General features: G+C 37.0%; 1 protein-coding gene across 1 annotated transcript in view; it reads left to right on the forward strand.

Moving 5' to 3' along the window:
* The first annotated feature begins 3,293 nt into the window (after positions 1 to 3,293).
* LOC141429648 (uncharacterized) overlaps positions 3,294 to 23,334 on the forward strand; it is a 36,394-nt gene continuing 16,353 nt past the window's right edge. The window contains exon 1 of the mRNA XM_074090071.1: positions 3,294 to 3,792. Within this exon, the coding sequence (XP_073946172.1) occupies positions 3,664 to 3,792 (129 nt within the window). The 5' untranslated portion in view covers positions 3,294 to 3,663. The remainder of the gene's footprint in view (positions 3,793 to 23,334) is intronic.

Genomic DNA, 23,334 nt, shown 5'->3' on the forward strand with positions numbered 1-23,334 from the left:
CAGGATGAAGTGACAAATGCTACAAAATCGTTGGCGGTTAGTTGAAATTTAGGAGGACAAATTATCAATTTTCTATCTTTTGTTATTACGGTAAATTTAGAAACGGGTAAGAGCGAGTTAGACTCGCACGCAAAGGGTTTCGTACTACAATTCCAAAGAAACGGTCTTATCAAAGAAGAACAGACAAAATTAGTAGGGCCTTAGGAATAGGTTCCCGCTGAAACACTTTGGTAACGGATATTTAAGTCGATAGTTACATGATTCCTCAAGTAATTAGGTATCTACTATACCTAATAAAATGAATTATCTATGATGATATAACTCATCAGTGACATAACGTGTATTATAACAACATTATAAAATCACACTTTCTTTGTCACCATGATCTTTTTCTCAATAGGTACCTATCTTCTGTTTTTTTTCCAAACAAGCGATAGATTTTCCAGCGTCTATAGCTTTCTAGAAATTATAAGGCCTAGAATTAATAGCAGTACTTAATTAGACTTGACTTTGACATTGTTAATTACTGTCATTTATTTCCCCAGTCGATCCGAAATCCTTATATTCCAGGCCTTGGGCTGTAAACCCTTCACTCGTAGCTCGACAATGCTCGCCAGTCGCTGCCCAGCCATAAAATGCTGACTACGGATCGTCTGTCAACAGTATGAACTCCAGTTCGTGGTTTGTGTAAGGGATCAAGGACGTAGCTTCAGTATTTTATGGTTTTGCAAGCACTTACCTCGGAGGGATTAAACTCTGCCATGGTTCTAAAGGTCCTGTGGGAGTTTTAGAGATTGTTAAAGTAAAAGATAGTTTTTAAAAGTAGTGTTGCTATGATTTGATACATTTGTGTAACTTATTTAGGATGCCGACTTAGGAGTACTTATATATTTTTTTGTTGAAACTCGTTAAATAATTCTAGATGAAAATGAGGCCACTCCTAAATCAACAAAGAAAACATTTTTTAGGGAACCATAATAATTGAATTATTCAAAACATTTATCTTAGAAATAATTCCAAAACCATTTCTTACCTTGCTACATCGCTACCAAAAATAGGTTGGCAGTGGAGGATCAAAGAAAAAGGGGGGGGGATAAGAATTCTTCGCAATAACTCCTAAATCAATCAGCAGTTTGATGAACAAAGTTATTTTTTGCTTTCGTTTTTTTTGGGTCCCGGAGCCATAATGGCAAAAACGCAACCCTTATAGTTTCGCCATGTCTGTCTGTCTGTCTGTCCGTCCGTCCGCGGCTTTGCTCAGGGACTATCAATGCTAGAAAGCTGTAATTTTGCACGGATATATATTTAAACTATGCCGACAAAATGGTTGAATAAAAATTAAAAAAAAGTGTTATTTTAGGGTACCTCGCATAGACGTAAAGTGGGGGTGTTTTTTTTTTCTCCTCCAACCCTATAGTGTGGGGTATATTAGGATAGGTCTTTTGAAACCATTAGGGGTTTGCAAAGACGATTTTTCAATTCAGTGATTTGTTTGCGAAATATTCAACTTTAAAGTGCTAATTTTCATGAAAATCGAGCGTCCCCCCCTTTAAAATCTAAACCGATGGGTGGAAAAATTTGAAAAAATTTAGGATGGTAGTAAGTATATCAAACTTACAAGAAAAACTATAACGGCTAAGTTTGCTTGAGACTTATTAGTAGTTTAAGAATAAATAGCAGCCTAAGGTAGAAAATATACCTAAACTTGGAAGATTCCGTATAAAATACGAAATCCTTAGAAAAATATTACTTAATTTTTTCGTAATGGCTACGGAAGCCTATTTTGGGCGTGTCCGACACGCTCTTGGCCGGTTTTACTTATACAAGTCGGTCAACTTATGAAGTTGTGTTGTAGTTGATTGTACATCACTTTGAACTTTTAGTACTACCTACCGTTATAATAAACTAGAAATTCCCAATATAGCTGACGCGTATCGTAATTGTGAATGTACCATGGACCGGGTTCCGTCTAGACAAAGTCTAGGAAGACTGGAAGATTAAAGACAGCAGGATGAATAGAACTAGCCTAAAGAAAGAAAACGAAAAATGCCTTTACGTAGGAAGGCTTGTGCGCTGTCACGTACACTGTACCTAGTCTTATTTAATCTTTTTGCAGGTTTTGTGAACGGCCATTTGCAGATATTGTACCTATTTTTGTGTTCTGGAGATTTATCGGTGACACGATACGCTGGTTTAGGTAAAATCTTTTTCTTCATTATCAAAACGTTTCTAGAAAGACGCATGCGTACCTACCCAACCTAACTTTATATTTTTGGCTTAGGTGGTGTAAATTTTCAAGTGACTTCGACCTGGTAGATGTACTCAACATTAGGCACCAATTTTCAAGGGACTTTGACCTGGTAGATGTACTCAACATTAAGCACCAATTATCATTTTATACATAAAACGCCGATACAAATTGAAAATAACATCCGCCTGGAGAGATTTTTCTTATGGTTATCAAGGGTGTGGTATTTTGAGTATAGTGATCGGTTTTCAAGCTTTTTTCGGATGTGTTTTCAGCGTGCAAAGGTACATCGTTACGTATAGAGGTGCCAGATTAAACATAAGTAAACCAAACTTCTTTCTTGTCATCATTATTCGAAAATAATTAGGCCTGTTACAAAGTTCTATGACAACGGCGAATAAAAAATAGGGCCCAATTAAGTAGTGTGTGGCTTGGTGCCATGTTAACCGTTAATGAGGAAATAATTATAGTAAAATATCGTTACGTCCTAAATCAGATCCAGAGGAAATATAAAAAATACAAATTAGGAATAAAGTGCTGTTTAATAACATATTCATAAAACCCTTTGATAATAAAAAGTAGTGTGGATGATGCGGCAGCCATTAATATTATTAATATGGCTTCATGACGCGAGAACCATAAAGTTGAACAAACGAGAGAGGCGGGATATTTTTTACCGCATGAGCTCCCATAAAAACACAGGCCCTGAATTAGCTCGGTTCTTTGTCACCCCTTTTGAACAACCCTTAAATTTCTACGACCTACCACTGTCTTTGTCTAACAATAACCACTACATTCCTATCCGTTAAACTGCATCAACGAAAAACAACGTAAAACCGCCCGAGATGAAACGAGATAGAATAAAATATATGCACTAGTAGAGACGACAGAGAGAGCGACATACGTAGTAGTATCCATGAACGTATACTTTGTCCTCAGCAGGAAAGAGACAGCCGAGAACCCTCATGAGCGAGCGAGAGCAGAATAGAAATTAACCAACGGAGGGGAGAGGAGCCGAGCTTCTTCAGGCGGGGTGGTTAGTCCGCATTCGACCGCGCTCGCGGTAGCGTCGGCTATCTGAAATTGTTCTCAGGAGAACGATCAGAGTTGTGAAAACATTTTCTAGTGCGTTTCTACGTTAAATACTAGTGCTCTATCAAATTTTGATATGGAACTACGATCGTTTATCATCATCCGTGAATTTTGATGAACCTGGAAGCGACTTTAGTCAACTGTTAAATGAACATGTTTTCGTGACATGAAAAACTGTTGAAATTTTGCAGTTGACATCTGAAGAACATTTAAAAAAGCTATATTATGACCAACACCTTATCGCTTGGATTTACGTGCGCGTTATGATAAGTGAGGAGCTTTGACCGTAATTCTTGTTGAGAACTGCAGGGATACCAAAGATAATGTGTGCCAAAATGTTTTTGTATAGTTTCTCCTTGGTTTCGGTTATATCATGGATTGGAGTGTTAGCTGAAGAGGAGGTGTCGTCACCGTTGCGAGTAGCGCAGTGCAGAGCGACGTGTTTGCAAAAGGTAAGATTTTCCTAAAGAATACTAACGAAATAAATTGGATCCTTCACCCGTATAAATTCGGAAATAAATTGAAAGAACGTGGAACACAATGAAGCTCTTGTTAGATGTATAAGAAAGGTTTATGTTAAGGAAGCCACATGGCGGTCCTCTAAATTAGAATCGTATCCCGGACCCTTGCTTTGTCCATTTGTCCCTCAATCAATCGCACTGAAGGCCATCCGTTACCCGTTAGACCCTCGATAATCCTGTGTTCAGGCTGATTAGCAACCTACCTATTAGGATCGTTACAGATCATAGATCAAAGACCAATCGAGCCGGCTCAATGATGCGATGAAATAAGTAGGTACAATAAAGTGATTTTTTGTTGACAGTGTTCTTAAATTTAGGTACCCTTTGTAGTAAGTATATCATCTTACGTAGATAATCCATCCCTTGTTTCTTATATCTCGGAAGGAGCCACATTCATTGTAATTTTAGATGACACTTTAGATTTAAGATAATGATTTGGTTTTTAAATAGGTACTCCATGTTTGTAACGACAAACAACTGTAACGTTGACTAACTCTGTTGCATTATTACTAAGTTCAACATGTAACTAAAATGTGTCTTGTAGTTCATTCAATATTATAATTCAATAAATTATAAAAAAAAAATACCTTCCCGTAACTTGAATTAACCTGTTATCAAATTGGCTTGCCACTCAATAATTAAATAATAATACTACTAGGGACCTACTAAAACAATATCTAGAGAAACGTAAAAATAATCAAACAGTTTCTCAAGTTAATAAATCACGCCACTTATTATAATTTATCTCACCTTTCGTACCAAAATATTGAAAATGTCGTGGTAGGGGAACCTAATTTATTATGCTGTCGAAAACTCGACGGCAGTTTGTTGAAAAATTACTTGTTTGAATTTCTTTACTTCAAGCACCATCAATAATGTCTCACCTTATAAAAAAAATGCAAAACGCAATTATGTATGTTAGAATGTTTATCTTAGCTCTCTAAATCGATAAGTACGATTTATATCGACCAATATTTACAGATACAATTTATCTAAACTGGTTGCGTTATTTATTTTGATCATTGGGAACAGGTTGCTGGCTGGTTATCGGTATCGGGACCGAGCCTCCATAAATGTATTTTATATCTATCCCTTGGAATTGTAATAAACTTATTTGTTTCAGCTCTCGTTCGACCAATAAATTATGTTTATTATTAAGTTCCGTATTTCAATTTTAATTAACATATTTGGATTGCGCTGGTTTATAAAGTTTCGGGCGTCCATTAATTACAGTAAGACATTTTTAATTTGATATCATGAGTTGCGGCAAAATTATTGATTTGGAAGTATAAACGGATACTTTTATTTTTATCGCCATACACAGAGCCAATTTAATTTTAGCCAAATGTCAGGCAGGCATTGCACAAAAAAATCTATGATATGGGTCCTGCCAATCTCGTGGATCAAATCGACATATGTTGATAAATCTAAAGCATTTGGGCATGATCACGCTTCGTCCAATTTTTTCCCCCAAGTTTTTTGTTATTATTCTACCTGCGACTAAGCAAAGGACTAAAGTTGTGCACAATAAGCCGCCATTTTAGCGTTTTTTTCCATTTTGTTTGCGAAGGGATGTGCGTGACGTTTCCAAGGGCGGAAGGATAGGCAGCAAAGGCTTTTATTGTTCACAAAATTAGAGTAGCCGTATAACCAGGAAATGAGGCGGGTTGAAAAAACATAATTGCCTATAATGGAGCAGAGTTGATCCCTGATTTTTTACCGTTTGTGAATTTAAATAGCCTTTTACATTTCGTAAAAAATACGCAAACAACTTTTAACAACGTAAGGTGTAATGCAGTCCAATATGAGGAGGCAGTATGTATGTATTTAAGTAACACTATGCGTGTTCTTAAACTACAGAAAAATTTACATGTTCTAAAAAGTTGAGTGATTTCTTTGTAGCTTTTTGTTTCTATGTCCTTTAAACCTATTATCTATTGAGTCTTATTGAAACACGAGCTTTTGAAAATTTGTTTGTTTACAATTTTACATTTGTGTTTTTTTTTTGGGTTGAATGCTTTTTAGAAAGCTTGCCCCTAGTGACATCGTGAGCTTCAAAAACACGATATGAATTTAAATAAACACACAACACATATTTTGAACTCATAAGTTACAAACATCCAAGAAGCTTTTGACAAATGCCTTGTATTAAATATTAAAATAAGTTTTAAACATCATTCCCAAATTTTAACACGTCACCTTCTCTTACCTGCTGCATCCAAAATAGGCGCTAGCATTGCTTTAAACATGTAAGATTTTTTTGTTATGGAATAGGGGGAAAACGATCGAACGGATCGCCTGATGGTAAGCGATTACTGTCACCAATGGACACCTGCAACACCAGAAGAGTCACAAGTGCGTTGCCGGCCTTTTAGGTAGGAGTATGCTCTTTTCTTGACGACTTGAAGATCACATCGGTCCGGGAATACCGCAGGCGATAGTTCATTCCAGAGTTTGCTGTGCGAGGCAGGAAATTTCTAGAAAAACGCACAGTAGAGGACTGCCAACCAATTTTAATAACTATTAAGGTAAATGAATACTCGACTGTTAAACCTTGGCCAAATAGCAGTACTTACGTCAACTAATAAAAAACCTAAAATACCCGTTTCACCTTGAGACCCTAAATAATGCAAAAAGAGAAACCATAAAGAACCAGCCGGTCGATTGCGAAATAAAATCTCGATTAGAAATTTAGGAACTCTCCGCCCTCCCCTTACGGTCCCTTTTGATGCGGCTACTTTGGACTGAGCATTATTATTTTATCGGTGTTCAGCCATGCACAAGAGGTAGAATAAAAATTTTGTTCGACGGAAAATCGAAAAAAAAGTGAAGGTTTCGGATGCACGTCCTCGGTCCGCAGTGCTTAGAAAAAATAAACGAGAAAGTCAACGTCGAAATGACCTGCGTTTTTGTTCAAGATTTGTTTTTGTTACGTTTGAGTTCATTTGGAAGTAGCCATGTCTGTGCTTACTGGATTAGGTTAAATTGCCTTCGCTTTTTGTATTCAGCTTTGCTTTATTTTCTTTTGTACCCACAACTTTTTGATAGGTTGATGAAATTGAAAATGGTCAAGTTGATTCAGAAGCTTGATTTGATTAGGTTTCACGTACTGCTTGCTATCTATCTTTAAAACAACTTTTTTAAATTTTATGATAGGTATGTTGTGTTAAGGATAGGGGTAATTGACTAAAGACATCCCAAAAAAGTAAATTTGGAAGATAACACAGCAGCACAACACAACAGTGTCCAAAGTAGAAACTGCGGACAAGGAACTTCGACCCCAAGTAAATCGAGTAATGTGCAGTCCATTTACTCGGGGATTTAATTACCTTTATTTTGCTTAGTCTGGGTTATGATAATGAGGTTATATGAAAAATACGACGGAATATTAAAATTTTAATGTTTTCGATCCCTTTCTCTTTCCATTGTAGTGTCTACGTCTACTCTTGTTTCTGTTGTCCTACCAATCGTTCAAAAGTTAACTGGAAGAATCCCTTTACGGGATAAATTCGCCTTTGTGCTTTGTGTCTCTTTTTCTTGTTAACTGTAATTTCCATATGTTTTATGTACAATAAAGAGTTATACAATACAATATAATACAATATTTCTAACATGCAATAAAAATGTAACCTGCAGTTAGATGACGAGACGTTAATTTTTTAAAAAGGTAAGCACGCTATCGGACTAAGAGCCGCGAGATGGTATTACCTCTACTCGTATACGACTCCTAAGAAGGGGGCCTTGCCTTATCTGGCAAGGCAGTCGTAATAGAGCCGTAGACGAGAGCAGACGATTAATGATTCATGACCCCTCGTAGCGCAGTGTCATCAATATTATGCTGTTTGTATCCCGCACGTTTGGGCCACCCTCGCCCGCGCCCCGTTCATACATAAATAAGCGCGACACGTCGTCTTCTCTGATTACATCGCACCGATGTAGTGAGAAATAGTGTAGTCTGCTGAGCCCGTCTTTTGTTCAATATATTCCCTAGACACCAAATGAATAGTTAACACTGTATGCTCAACGTGCAAGTTTAAGGTTTCGGGTTTCTCTTAAAAGATTGGAGATAAAGATGCTGGAATTTATTTGTTTGTCAATAAGCTGATGTTACAATCGGGCTTGGTGTTAAGCGTTTGGGTTCTTTTGACGCTGATAGGTATCACTGTTCTTGTGACGAAATATCAAAAGCCGATTATGGGATTGACGAAGTTGAGAGTGAGATATTCAATAAGATGACAGCAGACAATACGACATTCTTGATACGAAATGTACTTTGGCGAATAGTTTTCGGAGATATAATAAAGCTTTTTAAAATTCGTACAAGTATTTAAAACAGCTCTGTAAAATTGTGATACTGAAGAATCAATTCATACATTAATTGAACGTTGATGAATTAATGTTTTCGGTATACTAAATAATATGATAATTATTATGAATGTTTATTAGCCGCAGATGAGGCAACATATAATAGTACAGTGTCAAATGACAGTAAGAGAAACACGTCATTACTGGATATTACATGATGTTCCGTTAGTCCCAAAATTGATGTAGAGTTTCTTGTCACGCGATCCAGCGATAAAGCAAGTTCCATGGCAAATTAAGTAAAAGGAATACGGAATTCTTTGACAAACGCAATAAATATCGGTTTTAAAGCTTTAACTTATGATGCATTAAATAAATAAAAAAAACTGTTTTTATTAGGAAAGATCGTTTGATTAACGAAATGCCTAGTAAATTTCCCACTAATGAACAAAACACACTGAGCACGCTTTTAAATTCCACCTTATTAATGTGACCCGTTCCGAGTGTATGTTTTTCCTTACCGATCCCATCTAGCGACATTAAAGCGCGCGGAAGAGCGACTTGCTCACTGATAAATGATGTGCCCGCTACTGCTACACCGCTTCGCTTTTAATCCTCTCGCCACCATTGTGTCGACGTCCAATTTTTGACATCTACCGTTTCCTTCCAAAACACGCCCACACTGTTCGGTAAATAAGAAATTAATGGCCTATCTGTATCTATGTTTGAAATCAATTGCCCACCAGTCCCATCTAATGATTTGTCGTTCCGATATATCTCTTGATAGATCTTTATGTTAAGCACAATTACTGTACAAGCACCATTAGTCGAGCAACGAAGTATGTTAGAGAGAAACACAAGATTAACTGCCGAAATTAATTGCAATCAACACAAAAATGTTTCTTGTCGTAAAAATTATAACTCGTAAACAAGTATCAGTAAGATAAACAGTCAGATCGGCCCGGTTATAAACATTAAAAATTATGAAACAGTTTATCAGTTTTAATAGTTTTGTGAGCGCGAGCGGTCGTTTTGATTACATATTTAATGTTTCAGTAAACTATTTAACATCGTTCCGAAGTTGATTGGGATTCGATTAAAAGCAGCTGTTCTGAAGGCATACACTAAGCCCTGCAGCCACCGATGAAATGGAGATAGTTTTAATGCTCGTAAATTTCGTTTAGAGACTCCGCCGTTCGATCAACTAATCGCTTTCGTCGGGATATTTGCCTAAGTTTCAAACTAAATTTTGTGCTCCGTTTGATAATACCACAATTCATACATAGTTTAAAATTTATACCTACATTGAAATAATTACAATCGCAAGGGAATACTAGAGGCGTTACTAATATCCTTAAGCTAAATGTTGCTTATCTATAGGTTACGTAATCTTGAGACACAATAAAAATGTATTTTATTATTATTAATAGATTTCCTTCTCTTAAAAAATCGAAAATCAAAGGTAAGTCAATCAATAACCAATGAAGGGCGTGAGTATTTTCTAACCAGTTGGATTTATGTTAGTTCAAAGGTCCAAACGTATAATTACAATAGCTTTATAGTGGCTTCATGCATCGTCAACTTTGTTATTTTAAACAAAGCACAGTAGGATGTCCGCAATGGGCGGAGCCTAGCCTTTGCAATGCGTACACGCAATCGAAAGCCCATACTTCAAGGGGAGTGGTACAAAAGGGGGAAGACTCGTTATTCCCAAGTTAATTAAAATGTTATTCGAACGAGCAACTTCATATAAAATGCCGTAAAATTATTCACCAAACTAACTAGCGTGGATTTCTTTTAATAGGTGTCAAAATTTATTGTCTCCAAATTCGTTCCGTCTCAGCCCCAAATCTCTTTATCTGAGTATTAATCTTTTAAAACCCATAAAAACGAATCTTTGGATCTTACCAAATATTTTGTACGAAATTGATGGAGGGACCGTCACTTATCGGAGGCTCAAATCTAAGACGATCAAAATTCCTAGAGGTGTCGATACAAGGTATGAGTATGCCATACCTGTAAAAGAGCTTAATTTATAATTTGAGATTTCGACTAGACGTCGATGAAGTCGATGTTTAATAACATTTTGTAAAAATGTATTAAAAAAATATGATTATTCTAGTGAAATTATGTAACAAGTAATTTTGGAATGAGTTAATGTCGATTCCATTTTTATCGTTACCAGCTGTGCTTCGTCAGGAGAACACAGAATTGTAAAAACTACAGTCTTAGTTTCAAAATAGCTCGAGTAGTTTTAAATCACTACTGTACTGCCACTTAAAGTGTGAAGCGATCATGGTTGCTTGCGTGGGCCGCGACACAGTTGGCATTCTCTTAACAAAAAAACAACCGGCACCCCGTTGTTTAAGAGGAAAAAATAATGAAATATGTCTTTTGAGTTTTTTTTCGACATACGAGAAAAACGTTCAGAATTTAAAACTGTCGTATTTAAATGAACAACCCACAGCGAAGTGACATTTGGATTCGATTGTGCCCCTTTATTCAAGTTTTATAAGCGAGTTAGTCATATTGTTATGTGTGTCTCGTTATGAAACATTATCAGCACATTCATTCACGGTTTTTAAACACTCATGGTGGCTTTTATGATCTATCATTGTTCTCTATTTGTAGCTATTCAATAAATTGAGACCAATGTAGTTCCTTAATTCTCAAATTTGTAATTGCGTTTAGTCATAGTTTAGTCATAACTCAGAAAAAATTCCACACAAAAATTGGCCATACTTTAAACCAAAACGATTTATGATTCAAAAAGGAATCATTTTCGAGGCTGCAAATAGACGTGCTTGTTGTTTGGTTAAAATTCAGAAATAAAGCAGGAATTGGTTGAAATGACGCGCAGAATACGATTTTTAAGACCCACCTACTAGGACACGTAAGGCCATTCCTGCCTTATTATTTATTCGTAGAATAAAGCACCCTATTTTAGAAGTCAAGTCATCTGAGTAAACACCAAGAGTGAGCGTAGCAGACAAAAATACCGATTGGGGTAGATGTGTCGTGCGGAGTCTCCTGTCATGGCCAATAACACTGATCAATGTTGCGTGCAGTTGGCCACGCCACTCGAAACACACTTATTTTGGAATCTAGCAACACAGTGCTATAAATAAGTGAAGAATTGGATTGTATTTAGGAGGAGATTAATAGAGGCACATTTTAGAGACTTTAAGCAGTGTACAAATCGCGGGGACACTTAGGTATTAGGAATTGCAGATTGAAACAAGAATGATATATACTTTTCTCCGGTAACAGACCTTTAAAAACTTAAATATGAACCAAACTATCTAAAGAATAAGAAACTAGTTCGTTATGAAGTACTTGATATTCGAACAGTGTATATATTACCGTTTCATTGCTGCATCGTGTTACAAATGCGCAGACAATTTTATTCAAACAAGATATTTTAACGAACCCGTAAGTGTCTACGTCTAAAATAAAAGAGGCGCAAGATGGAAATATTTTTGTTTCTCGGACACGCCATTTTAGTCACAATCGTAAATTTTATTGAAATGTCCCTACAACGATCGCCGCACGAGATGCCTTGTCTTCGGGGACGAATTTATGCGTAATTCGTAAACAAATTGACGTGCTCGGGACTTTCTTTGAATGGGGGCGCCGGTTTGATGATTTGACACGTCTGTTAATACTTCGGAAATAAAAGAAAAAGGAAAAACGAACTGTTGAATGTCCGCATTTTCAAAATGAAAAGTTTCATCGTCAATCGCTTGTAATAATTGATTTTCATGCACCGTGAAAGATTCGCAACGGATATCGCTTGCACTTTTTAAAACGACACCTCAATGCGTTGTCGGCGAGCGTACGTACGGCTTCGTAAGTCGTAAAATCATATCATATTACACAATAGCTACTATTGTCTTTTTATTAGAACTCATTGTTTCGTATGCTTCATTACATTTCATTAGCCCTTTGATGTCTAATATCTCGATTGGCTGTTCTAAGAAGACAACAATACATTTACTTTTGCGAATAAGTGTTAGCCTCGATAAAATTTTATTTAATCACAACTTTACCGCAACTCAAACAAAACCTTCTAAACAACCTCATTACGAAATTTTAAGTGTATCGGAGTGTTCCGAAAGCGTTTTGAAGCCATGGGATTTGTAAAGTTTATCAACAGCTGGCCAAGAAATCCCGAGTCAACTTTATGGAATGGAGCAATAAACTTTTTAATTTGTGGCTAAGTCAATCAATAAGAACAGGCGAAGTGTCGTAAACACGGGCGACGCCCGCGGCGCCGCGCGGCGTCCGCACGGCTCGACAAGGCTTCCTGCTGTTCAGGCTTGCCATATCCAAACGGCTATTAGTACTTTTACGCGACGCACGCCAGGCGTTCCTACATGTTTATCCCCAATTCACTCCTAAACATCCTCGTTTTGACTCGTGAATCGTGTTAATCGGACATATTTATTTGACGACATGAAAGCGTACACTTTAATGAGCCGTTGGGACCTGGCTTGTTATATCGGTATGAGGAACCGGCCAATACAGATACGTTTCCGCCGCTTGTTAATTAAATAACTGGGGCCAAACTTTATAGCAGGCAATAGTCGCGAGTCCCAACAATAATACATGGCTGCTTAACGGTCGCGTTTCCTAAGTCGCTCGAGGGTCTTCAGTGGTTATCTGATGTCGTGAGGAGTATCGGCGGGGCTATCTGGCCGCGTCAGACATCCGTTGTCCCGTTGCTACTTATCTGCTCACTAAATAAAAAGCTTTTCCGCCGATCGTCGCGCAACCTAAGCCTTGGGCGCTGCTCATTCTTCCCCTGACCGAGGGCTCTTTTATCGCACGTGACGTGACAATTCTTTTATTCCTGACACTTTGCTTCCACATAAATTACTCCGCTCTTCGGCTACCGCATATCGCTTCGGCCGGCGTCACAGTGCTTGTGAGTCCCCTTTATTCGGCTTCGTTTTGCATTCCGCCAGCTGTGTTTGCTCATTGTCTCTCCACTTTAATTTAAAAAAGGATTTTATTTTTATGTGCACAGTCCTCCTCACCCACGACTTATGTGACGTTAAGTTTGGAATGAAGTATTCTTATTGTGGCCCCATGCGGTCTTTACGCAACGTTGCATAAATTATTTCTTTTTTTTAATTAAAGGGATAAGAGTTGTTTATTTTGTGTAGGTGGTCGTTCGGTGTTTCATTGTATGTTTATCGCGCGATTTCTTAAATAATTGCCCGGCTTGATTAAAAGATTGATAATAGCGCAGTCATTACATTGTTAGCAAGTTAAGAATCTATATACCTATGCCTAACAAGCTACCTACGCCTCGGTAGGTAGAATTGTACGCCTATCCGTGATCACGCACCAATTGAGTACCTCACGATCAAATAACTCACTTGGACTACTAATGAGCAATACAATCGGGCAATCGTAGGTTATTAAAAATCAATATCAACGTTTATTGAAATGTAACGGTTATTAAACAGTTATACAAACCGATTAGAATTTTAACAAACGATTAAAACGAAAACCTTGAAGATGTGATTTTGGAAGTCGTATAAGATAAGAAGGTCGTTAACATTAACACACATTATGAGAACACAGCCGCTAAAGTAACAAGTGCCTAATCTCCGTCGGTCACATCGTTGTGTGATGTCGCATGAAAATTAGGTCCTTTACTGAGCTCCTTCGTAATAAAGGCGGTGGAAGGCTTCTATGGAAACCTCGTAATAATAATGAGTAGAAAGACGATAACATTCAAATAAGTCTTTTGTTGTTGAGACATTTGTTTAGCGTTGTTTCATTGTTATTTGTGGTAACATTCAAAATAAAACTGTTTTGCCAAGACTACAATTCTGCAATAGGTTTCCTTTGGAAATGTTTTGTTTGTTCATGAAATGTTTATTACTTCATCTTATCAAAGCCTATTATAATCTCCTCTACAGTTACTGACAAAAGAAATTCGACATAAGAACAAATTGAAATTTACCATTTCATAGTTTGCATTACTTAGCAATAAAACGATTATCAATCAGTTCATTTTTCAAGTATGACTACCTAACTTAGTTCTATGTGTTGGGAATTAGAACTGAATGTCTCCCGTGCAGCGATAACGGTAGAACCAGTGCATTGACCCGCCCAGCCCCGATCAACGCTGTAAATGAGTAGTAATAGTTATTTAATATGTATAATAAGCGAGTCTAAGTAGCCCAGCCATGCCTGCAACGACTTCCTAAGTAGCAGTGTTGCGAACATAGTTATTATGCACACATGCGAGTAATATGTTAGGTAGTAAGGTAATAATGATCTAATGGGTGTGGAAAGATACTTGATAATTTATGTGATAACACACATTATAAGAAATATAATCATATAAAACCAGTTCGGTACAAATAATTGCATTTTACCAGGTGGCTGTGAAAGAATTTAGTCGAATTTTGAATGACTAGTTGCCATCTGCACTAATCATTATGCTTTGTACAAAAAATTTACCACATCCGCAATTTAGAAATATAACTAGCAAATTATATCCATTATTATAACACTTTTCAATGGTAGGAAGGAAGACTCCTTCTATGATAATCGTACAATTTTATTGCGACCGCACGCTATGAATGAATGGCTGTCAATTCTTTTATACGTAACTGACATAAATTTGTCATGAATAACCGTCTGTATAATAGGCAGTCTTTGTTGCTCGGCATCTAGAGGAGCATTTCGCAAACATTCCGTGAACGTTCGAAGCATTCTTTTTATATAGAACGGAAATCGCCGAAATTGAAATTGGCCGCGCTCATAACAATGTCGTCCGAACCGAACCCACAAATAAAATCTACCGCCTTCCTATTCAGAGTTGGCTCGCGTTCTAGGATCATTTCAATAAAAGTTATTGTATTGAAAACTGACAATGGGTTGCACAGGAAGTGATGTGAGTTGGTGTATTGGAGCAAGTGGACTGTTTATAATTTGTGCATTGTGAAGGCACGGGCAGGGACGCAGCGCGCTTGGTCGTCATTGTATGTGCGCGCGTCCGATGTTCCTAATTGGCTTTTTACACTACGAACAAAATTGAATCGCGGCTAAACGATTTTGGTGACGGGTGAAATGTTTGGCCGCAGTTTATAACTAGTGACACTGATACCCGGATTAATTAAACGGGTTCACAGCAGCTTTTTGCTATTCGGATCGTGTCGGGACGACGGCTTTTATGTGCACGTCGCACGGTTGTATACTATTTGTAGTACGTTGTTTATGTTTGGAGCTTGTTGTTCATTATATGTTCTAGGATTAAAACTTAACGTCTCTACTAACTATAACTAACCAAATTAACAATTTAAACTCAATAGCTACAATTTTCCAATATTAATATTTCAATTTAAACACTACTTTCCATACCATTTTTGAAGATGTAATTAAATTATTATTATTACTTTAATTATTGTATTTATTATTTTTAAATTTTGATGTATTTTGTTGCATGTATAGCATTCTTGTGTTTACAAATAAAGATTTTTACTTTTTTTTTTTAAATGGAGTTTAAAAACCGGTAAATAGGTACTTAGTTCGTTTATATATGGCCCAAATTTCTATTTAGTGTCGAAAGTAAATTTAGTGTCTAAACTTAATATTTTTGTTGTAAGTATAAAATAGTCTCATTTGGTACTCAAATTGCGACTGCGCTACCAGTCCCTACGACCGCTCAAAAATAATTTCCGCTTGATTGCGGTACCAAGCAGTAGTTTTTTTTTTTCTACTTAGATCCCAAATATTTCTATAAGTCATCATTCGAGTATGCAAATGCCATTCTGAATTAAGAAGAAAATGATGGTGATATAAGCAAGAAATAATGCGTTAAAATCCCCAAGGGAAGTTTTTATAGCATCAAAAAGAATCTGTTAACTTTACTACGTATGTGAAACTTCTTAAGTATAAACAAGAAAACTTATTAAGAATCATCATTCTATCGGAAGCCTTAGTCCAGAAGCGCTTTGTGGAAATTACCTCTCTAATCTTAAGTACTAAGTCAAAACATCCTCCCCTGCTACTTAAGGCGCTTCTTTCATCTGCTCGGATTACAATGGGTACCGCAAGAATGCGTGATAAGTAATCGCATTATGTCTGTTAGTAATTAATTCTCGGAAATATACTAACCGTGATAGACGTTATCTTTAAGCCGATCTGTATCTGATACCGAAATCGATACCGCGCAGCGTACATGATGGGCAGAGGGATCACTCGATGTAAAGCTGTGATTTTGTGACTTCAGAGTCACGTGTGATAAGGACAGCATTGGTAATTAAAATATGATATGGTATTAAAACCGCTTGTAGTCTATCCTTAATTTTTATCAGTGTAATCTCATCGCACTGATTTGTAGCGCTGAGTAAAGAGTGAGTATGAAGATTGTTATTCATACGTTTCGATGAAGTTCTCGTTCAAGTTGTCCCCTCCTGTCAGTTTTGTGCTTTTTGTAGGTATCTATTTTAATTCAATGGTTTTTTGCATCGAATGTCGTATCGCCATGAAACTAACGTATTTTTTTTAAGTGAATTGCTATTCACTCGCAAGTCCTGTTGGACTTTCTGTTTTAATTATACACTGTGCTCATATAAAACAAGTCACCTTTTTCGTCAAATCTGTACAGACGAGCGAGTGAGTAACCTGTTTTTACTCTAATTCATAAGATCTTAAAAAAAATACTATCTTTTATATGAAAAGCGAGAAACGGGCATGCAGGTCATCTGATGTTAAGTAATCACCGCTACCCTAAACAGCTATAGTATAATTCTCATAGCTATCAAAAAACCGGTCAAGTGCGCGTTAGACTCGCACCACGAGGGTTCCGTAGAATTTTTTAAATATCTATGTATATCCAGTGTTATCAGAGCCCTGTTCGTAAGCAAAATGTATGAAGTATGGGGTCATATTAGATTGGTAACTGACACGGGAAAACAGATAAATAGGATGAAGAAAAAACAAAGATTTTCATAGAGATTTTTAAAATTCGACTCTTATTGATATAAGAGTCGAATATTCCTCTACCTTTAATGCTGATCGTAACTCAAGATCCTTAAGAAGCCGTTAACACCACTATAACTCCACATCCTAAATACCTGAGCACACATTAATTTATCTATAAAAACGTTCAAGGCTTATACTAAGCAATGACGTCATACTGACACGTCCATTTGTCAGGCTGAGCTGCGGTGAGTCGCCTTATCTATAAGAAAGCTGGCTTAGACCCGTATCGTATCGCACAATAACTCGACTCGATACGGCTGCCAGCTCTACAGAAGCGCTGCATGGATTTATTCGATGAAGAATATATTTTCACTGGGTGTCTGGAACTGATTCAAAATGTCACTTTGATGGCAGATCCGTCTTTCGATTAGGAAAAAGTTATTTGAAGTAGTAACAAGACTGCATATTTACTATTGAGATCTAATGCAGCATATATAATAGGTAGGCGTCACTACACCGGCAATGCACCTTTACGGCGGTACTGTTGCATCTTTGGAACAAATTAAATGATTACAAGACTAATTATAGAAAGTATAGAAAACTATCAACGGTCCACTCCACGAGTGTTCGACAAGGGCTGCAGTACGAGAGGAATGGCGACGGATTGTAAAGCTTGCCACCACCCCTGATGTGACGACCACGACCACTCTGCCAAGAATGTGACGACTAAGAAGAAGATAGAAAACTATAAAATTAATAATGAGAAAGCATCTCTAAACCACAATAGAGATAATTTCTAATAACGAAAATAACATTTCTCAGAACTTGACGGAATATTGACCATTACGTTTAAATTCTTAACTAACCACGGCTCTTGGGCAATCTTAACCTTTTCAAACTTCTAACATTACTCGTAACGTCCATACTTTAGTGAAACAACGGTCTAAAGGTCACTTGGAATTTCGATGGTACTAAACATTCAAATCCGTTTAAGAGAATTAGCACTTATGTTAGTAACTGTTCACACCTAACTTAACACTTCACGTTCACACACTTTCGGCCCACTTTCAAAGCAGCTTTTCACGAGAAACCACAACAGTGAGGCTTAGGTCCTGGTGCTTCGTAGAAAGTGCTATTTTGTCTAGATTTGTTTTGAACACATAACTGTTAACTAATTAGAGAAATAGAAACATTACTTATTCTCTTGCAGTATGGAATGTCGTCAATTGTTTGTTTCTCTTGTTCAAGTGCCGTGTGTACACTTTTTTTGTGGTACTAACTAAATATAATATTAAAATACGGTATTTTTAAAATCTTGAAATACAAGTTTTATATCAGTTGTTTATTACCTACTCTAGATACTTTCTTTGATCATCTCACTTTTGATATAAGTAAATTTATGTAGAAGCATTGTACCATTTTTCCGAATTTTCGTTACTCTGGTAGGTACTTTTCTTGACCCGCTCTTTGCAGATTTTATTATTTTGATGATGCACAACTTACAGTTCAAGAGGTAAAGCAAGTAGTTTAGATGTTTCAGCATTTTGCGTTGCAACTTAGTATCTGCTTAATTCACAGCACATTTAACTTAACGTGCAGAACGATTTATTTAGCTAAGTTGATAGTTATCCCGGTCAGTACATGCTCTTTACTTGGTTTTTACGATGTCGTTACAATCCGAGCGCTATTGTTAGCAGTTTTTCTTTTTGTGTCCCTTAGAGTCGCATTAGACGTCTATTACCTAAAAGCACGAACCGTAATAAAGATTGTTCTCTGACGTCAATTTGAATAAAAAAGTAACACAGTTCTGCCAAAAAAACTAATTTGAAACTTAGTCTACTGCCGAACCAAACCCCACAAAAAGTTAATTTCCGCGGTCCCGTAGGTACCAAATCGTAGGTACCAAATCGTAGGCCAAAAATTCGTTACCCATACACTTATTACACAAACCAATTTATTTTCAAAGTGCCCCGAATTACCTTTTTGTCATACTGTATCGTTTGAATCTTTTAATTATAAAGTATACAAATAAGAGGCTATTACGTTTACAAACGGAGTGCTGGCGCGGGTACGGCCACGCGACAAAGCGGCAGGTAGCACCGGCGGCCTCCGCCAAGTAAATTGGATACCAATCGAAGCGTGACGATTTTATCTCACAAAAAATTGGTAACCCTTTCTCTGGTCGCTCTACGTAACTAATTCTGGGCACACAATGTACCCGACTTTTTACCTCCAAAATATTCTTATGTAACTAAATCTGCTGATTCATTATGGATTCAAGCTAAACAGCATGGCTTAACTTTGACTCTTACTGTGAATCAAATTAAAATGCTTAAATAAAATAAAATAAAAACTTATTAAGTTGCACATTCATAGCAAGCATGTAATTAGTATTCTGAGAGTATAGGCGCTTGGCATTTCTATGGCAGCACCATTTTCTCCTCTTCTAATTCACCTCCCCACATCATCTACTGCTTATACTAAGGCTTAAACTGTAAGTTTAATTCAGTATTATCAAAGTTGAGCGGAAAATTTCATTCCGACGGAAAAACTTTAACTAAATTAGAAGCGGGTCTACGAAAATATTCAATTGAATATGCCGCGGCATAAATCCCGGAGGTGTCGGCAGGAGCAAAAGTTTATTCTGTTTAATCTGCGCTTTGATAACATTAATTTTACCAGAACATGAAAGCTGGCGTACAACTTCAAAACAAAATCAAATAGTTTCTGCGGCTCGTCGAGGTGCTCTGTTCTGTATTTCAGTCAGCGCGGGTTCACCTTCCCGAGTGATTAGCACCTCCATAAAGACAGCTACAAAGCGCACTGGCCCTGGAGATTTATCGCGACTCGGGCAGAACCGGGTGAAGCATCACCGTAAATATCCGCCTTACGCTTCCACTTCCTCTGAACTTCGCTCTATTGATTTATAGCGAGGGGTTTTAAAAGCCAACTTTTTATACGGCAACTCGGCCCGGTTGTTTCCAACTGTCTGCAGCATCTGGCTTCTTTAGCAGTTTTTAGTTGCTGTTTCACCAACTTTGTCGTTTTAAACTTCGCCTCTGAAATGAGTTTAAGTGACACTTGCGATTGTCCATAACTTGGATTGACGTTCGCATTATTTCTTAGTTTGCCTTCGGCAGAGAGATTGGTGTAATAAATTCCATTTAAATAGATTGAAGAACAAACACTAAGACAGGTGACAGATGAATGGTATGGTAAGATAATACGCGGTATTATAGCTTAGTGTACAGTGCTATTGATATAGTAGAAAGTCGCTATTCTGTTTGACCAGCGATAAATCCTTATTAATCCTCATTTGGAAGTCGATTCAATGAGCAATATTAAAGACAAGACTACCCAGACCTATAATTCTTAGGGGCACTTTCCAGCTTGCTAGTTAATAGCATAAATCAAATACTCGTGTACTTGTCACCAGTGCCGCAATAATGAAAGCTGGTTGCTTGATAAACCGGGTTATTTGAACGGAGCAATCGTCAAGAAGGATTTAGCGTTTAGTACGCGCCTACTGAAACCCACCGTCTGCTAGTCTGGCTGCGGGCTGGCAGTTGCATTACGGTTACTTGTGCTATCTTCGCGTCAGTTTATTTAGCTTAACACTAACTTAATTGGCTATAAATTAGGCGCATGCAAGTTAGCTACGAGTAGTTACTGGCTTACGATTTCTAAGTGCACCTTCCCATCTTGTTACGTCGGGATTCCGTATTTTCTGTGTGGAAATCTTAAACGTATTTATTGATAGATGTTTTGTATTTTATTGAATCACTTTGGTTGACGCTGTTTTATTATCTTTGTGATGCTTTTATGCGAGCAAATGATTCATAAATAATAGTGGTATTGTAAATGACAGGATCATTACATTATATTTGCTGACATTACATTACAGGGTGGTAAATTTAGTAGAAAAGGTCGATAAAATAAATGATTTTATTTGTCCTAGGAAGATATTAAAATATTTTGCTTATATTTATAGACAATATGTTATATGTGAAGTTGAATTAGAAATTGTAATTATTATTTGTGTGACTGAAACGTTCTTCGTTGAATTTTTACATTTCTCCACTTGCGACTGTTGCATTCACTCCCACATGCACTTCTTTGGTATTATAGGGGAAGACGAGTGATTGCACAGATATATCGCGTCCCCCTTCGTTGTTCCGAACCGCTCACGCAGACTGAGCAGGTGGGTTACAATTAGCGTCATACAAGTACACAGTATGTGCATCTACGCCCATTTTTACAACGATGGGGATCGGGGATGCTAGATCGTTAAGGTGAGCATATTCAAAACTTACTTTGCCTATTCTTGTTTGAAATCTACAAATCTGCGTGAGTAATGAGACTAAGAAAAATAAGAAAGGTGCAATAAAAAAGTTATCAAACATTTAAATACTTACAGATATTCAAACATTATTTATCCCCAGCTTAATTTTATTGTTACATCTCCAAAATTAACAATAATTTATGTCGATGTTATCTCAGATGCTACTTTTATGCAGCTACAAATCTATTAACAGAATTTTGTTCCGTGTTTGCTTTACGCTAAAGGGGTAACACACGATTCGATAAATTTCGACACTCTAGTTTTAATGCAGTAGGTATGCAGATTGCGTCTTAATCCGGGGAATTTATGAGTAACCCATTTACATTTTGTATCGTCGTGCCCGCCTGAACCGGCATAGTGCGACTCTCGCTACGAGGGATTACCTCACTTTATGCCACGGTGCTCTCCTGTTTACCCTTAGGGTGGGAGAGCCCTCTCCGGTATTTGTGTCCCGCTCGTGTAATTCTTTCAGCCTGTTTGTCTTGGATTAAACGCATGTCTTTGCTTTTAACGCTACTGTTTGCTCGGCCGCCTATATAAATATTCCTAAGAGAATGCGGCTATTTACTTTCACGGTTATGAACCCTTTAATTGCTCTTCTTATTTTATGCTTTTTGAAATACGGCTTTGATAAATTCTTTAAGCTCGAGCCGCGGTCGTAAACTTAATCGTAAACAATGCCAGTGCGCTCCAGATTACTTTTACTAACATATAACTGCGGGTGCTTTACATAAAACCTACCATTATAGGTGCAGTAAAATGAGAATACTGTGTAATTGGGAACTAAAGTGGTTATTCCATTTAGCAGATAATTACGTAAGTCTAGAATAATTAGTGAGAGGTTTCAAGAAGGATAATGGCGATGGCGACAGAGTTTGTTTGTTTTCAATACCTTTAGCTGATCTAAATATTCAAATACTCATAAAACAAAAAACATGTAAAATGCATACCTATTTTATTACTTGCCAAACAAAGTTTCATGAAATTTGTAATATAATGAAGTAGCTATATGCAGTTATGTACCTACACGCACGCTACCTTACGTACTTGTAAGTCCCAGTCCTACTGAACAGGTGACCCCTGACATCTGGTTGGGTCTACCGTTTCTCGTTACCACACTCCTATCAGGTGATCCGAAGTGTTTCGCACAACTGTACCGCTGCGCTGATCCATTGTTCACGTTTCTCATCGATTGGCAGTACATAACTATCGCCTTATAATGACTTTGATGGAAGTATGTACGTAGACCAAGTTCACTTCACATTGATGGTTTAGAAGGAATAATTGGAAATGGCACACTCATAATAAATAATAATATCTAAACAGTTAGACCGAACTATAAATGAACTATAAACAGTTACTCTGCTCCTGACCTTAACGTCGCGGGTGAGTGAAGTATTTAGTTAATAGTTTATTGATATGGACCTTCGCGAAGTACCTAACTCGTGATTCAATAAATTAGACTGTATTGGGCATCTAGAAATATTTTCGATGTAATTATAATCCTTGCTTTGACAAAGATAGAGCGTGATCGGCATTAAATCGTTCAGTATATAGATTCACCGTTAACTGCTTAATATTTTAAAGTTCAACCTGTTAACTCTTAAGTGCTGGCAAGATTTGACAAGTATGTACATACTAAATTATTAATCAGAAACATCTATAAAAATTTTGAACTATTAACTAAAACAATTAGGTACTTTACTCACTCGCGACCTAAGGCTAGTTTTGATTTTTGTTTTTATCTAATTGACAAGATTTCATGTTTATAAGAATAATTTGATTCCTTCTCTGTATTCTGATTGGAAAGAGAAAGACGCTGATATTCTTAAAATTTCGCTATGATTATTAATTAATTTATTAAAAAAAAATTAAGATGT

This window comes from Choristoneura fumiferana, chromosome 7 (genome assembly GCF_025370935.1).
Source record: "Choristoneura fumiferana chromosome 7, NRCan_CFum_1, whole genome shotgun sequence".
NCBI classification, from domain to species: Eukaryota; Metazoa; Arthropoda; class Insecta; order Lepidoptera; family Tortricidae; genus Choristoneura; species Choristoneura fumiferana.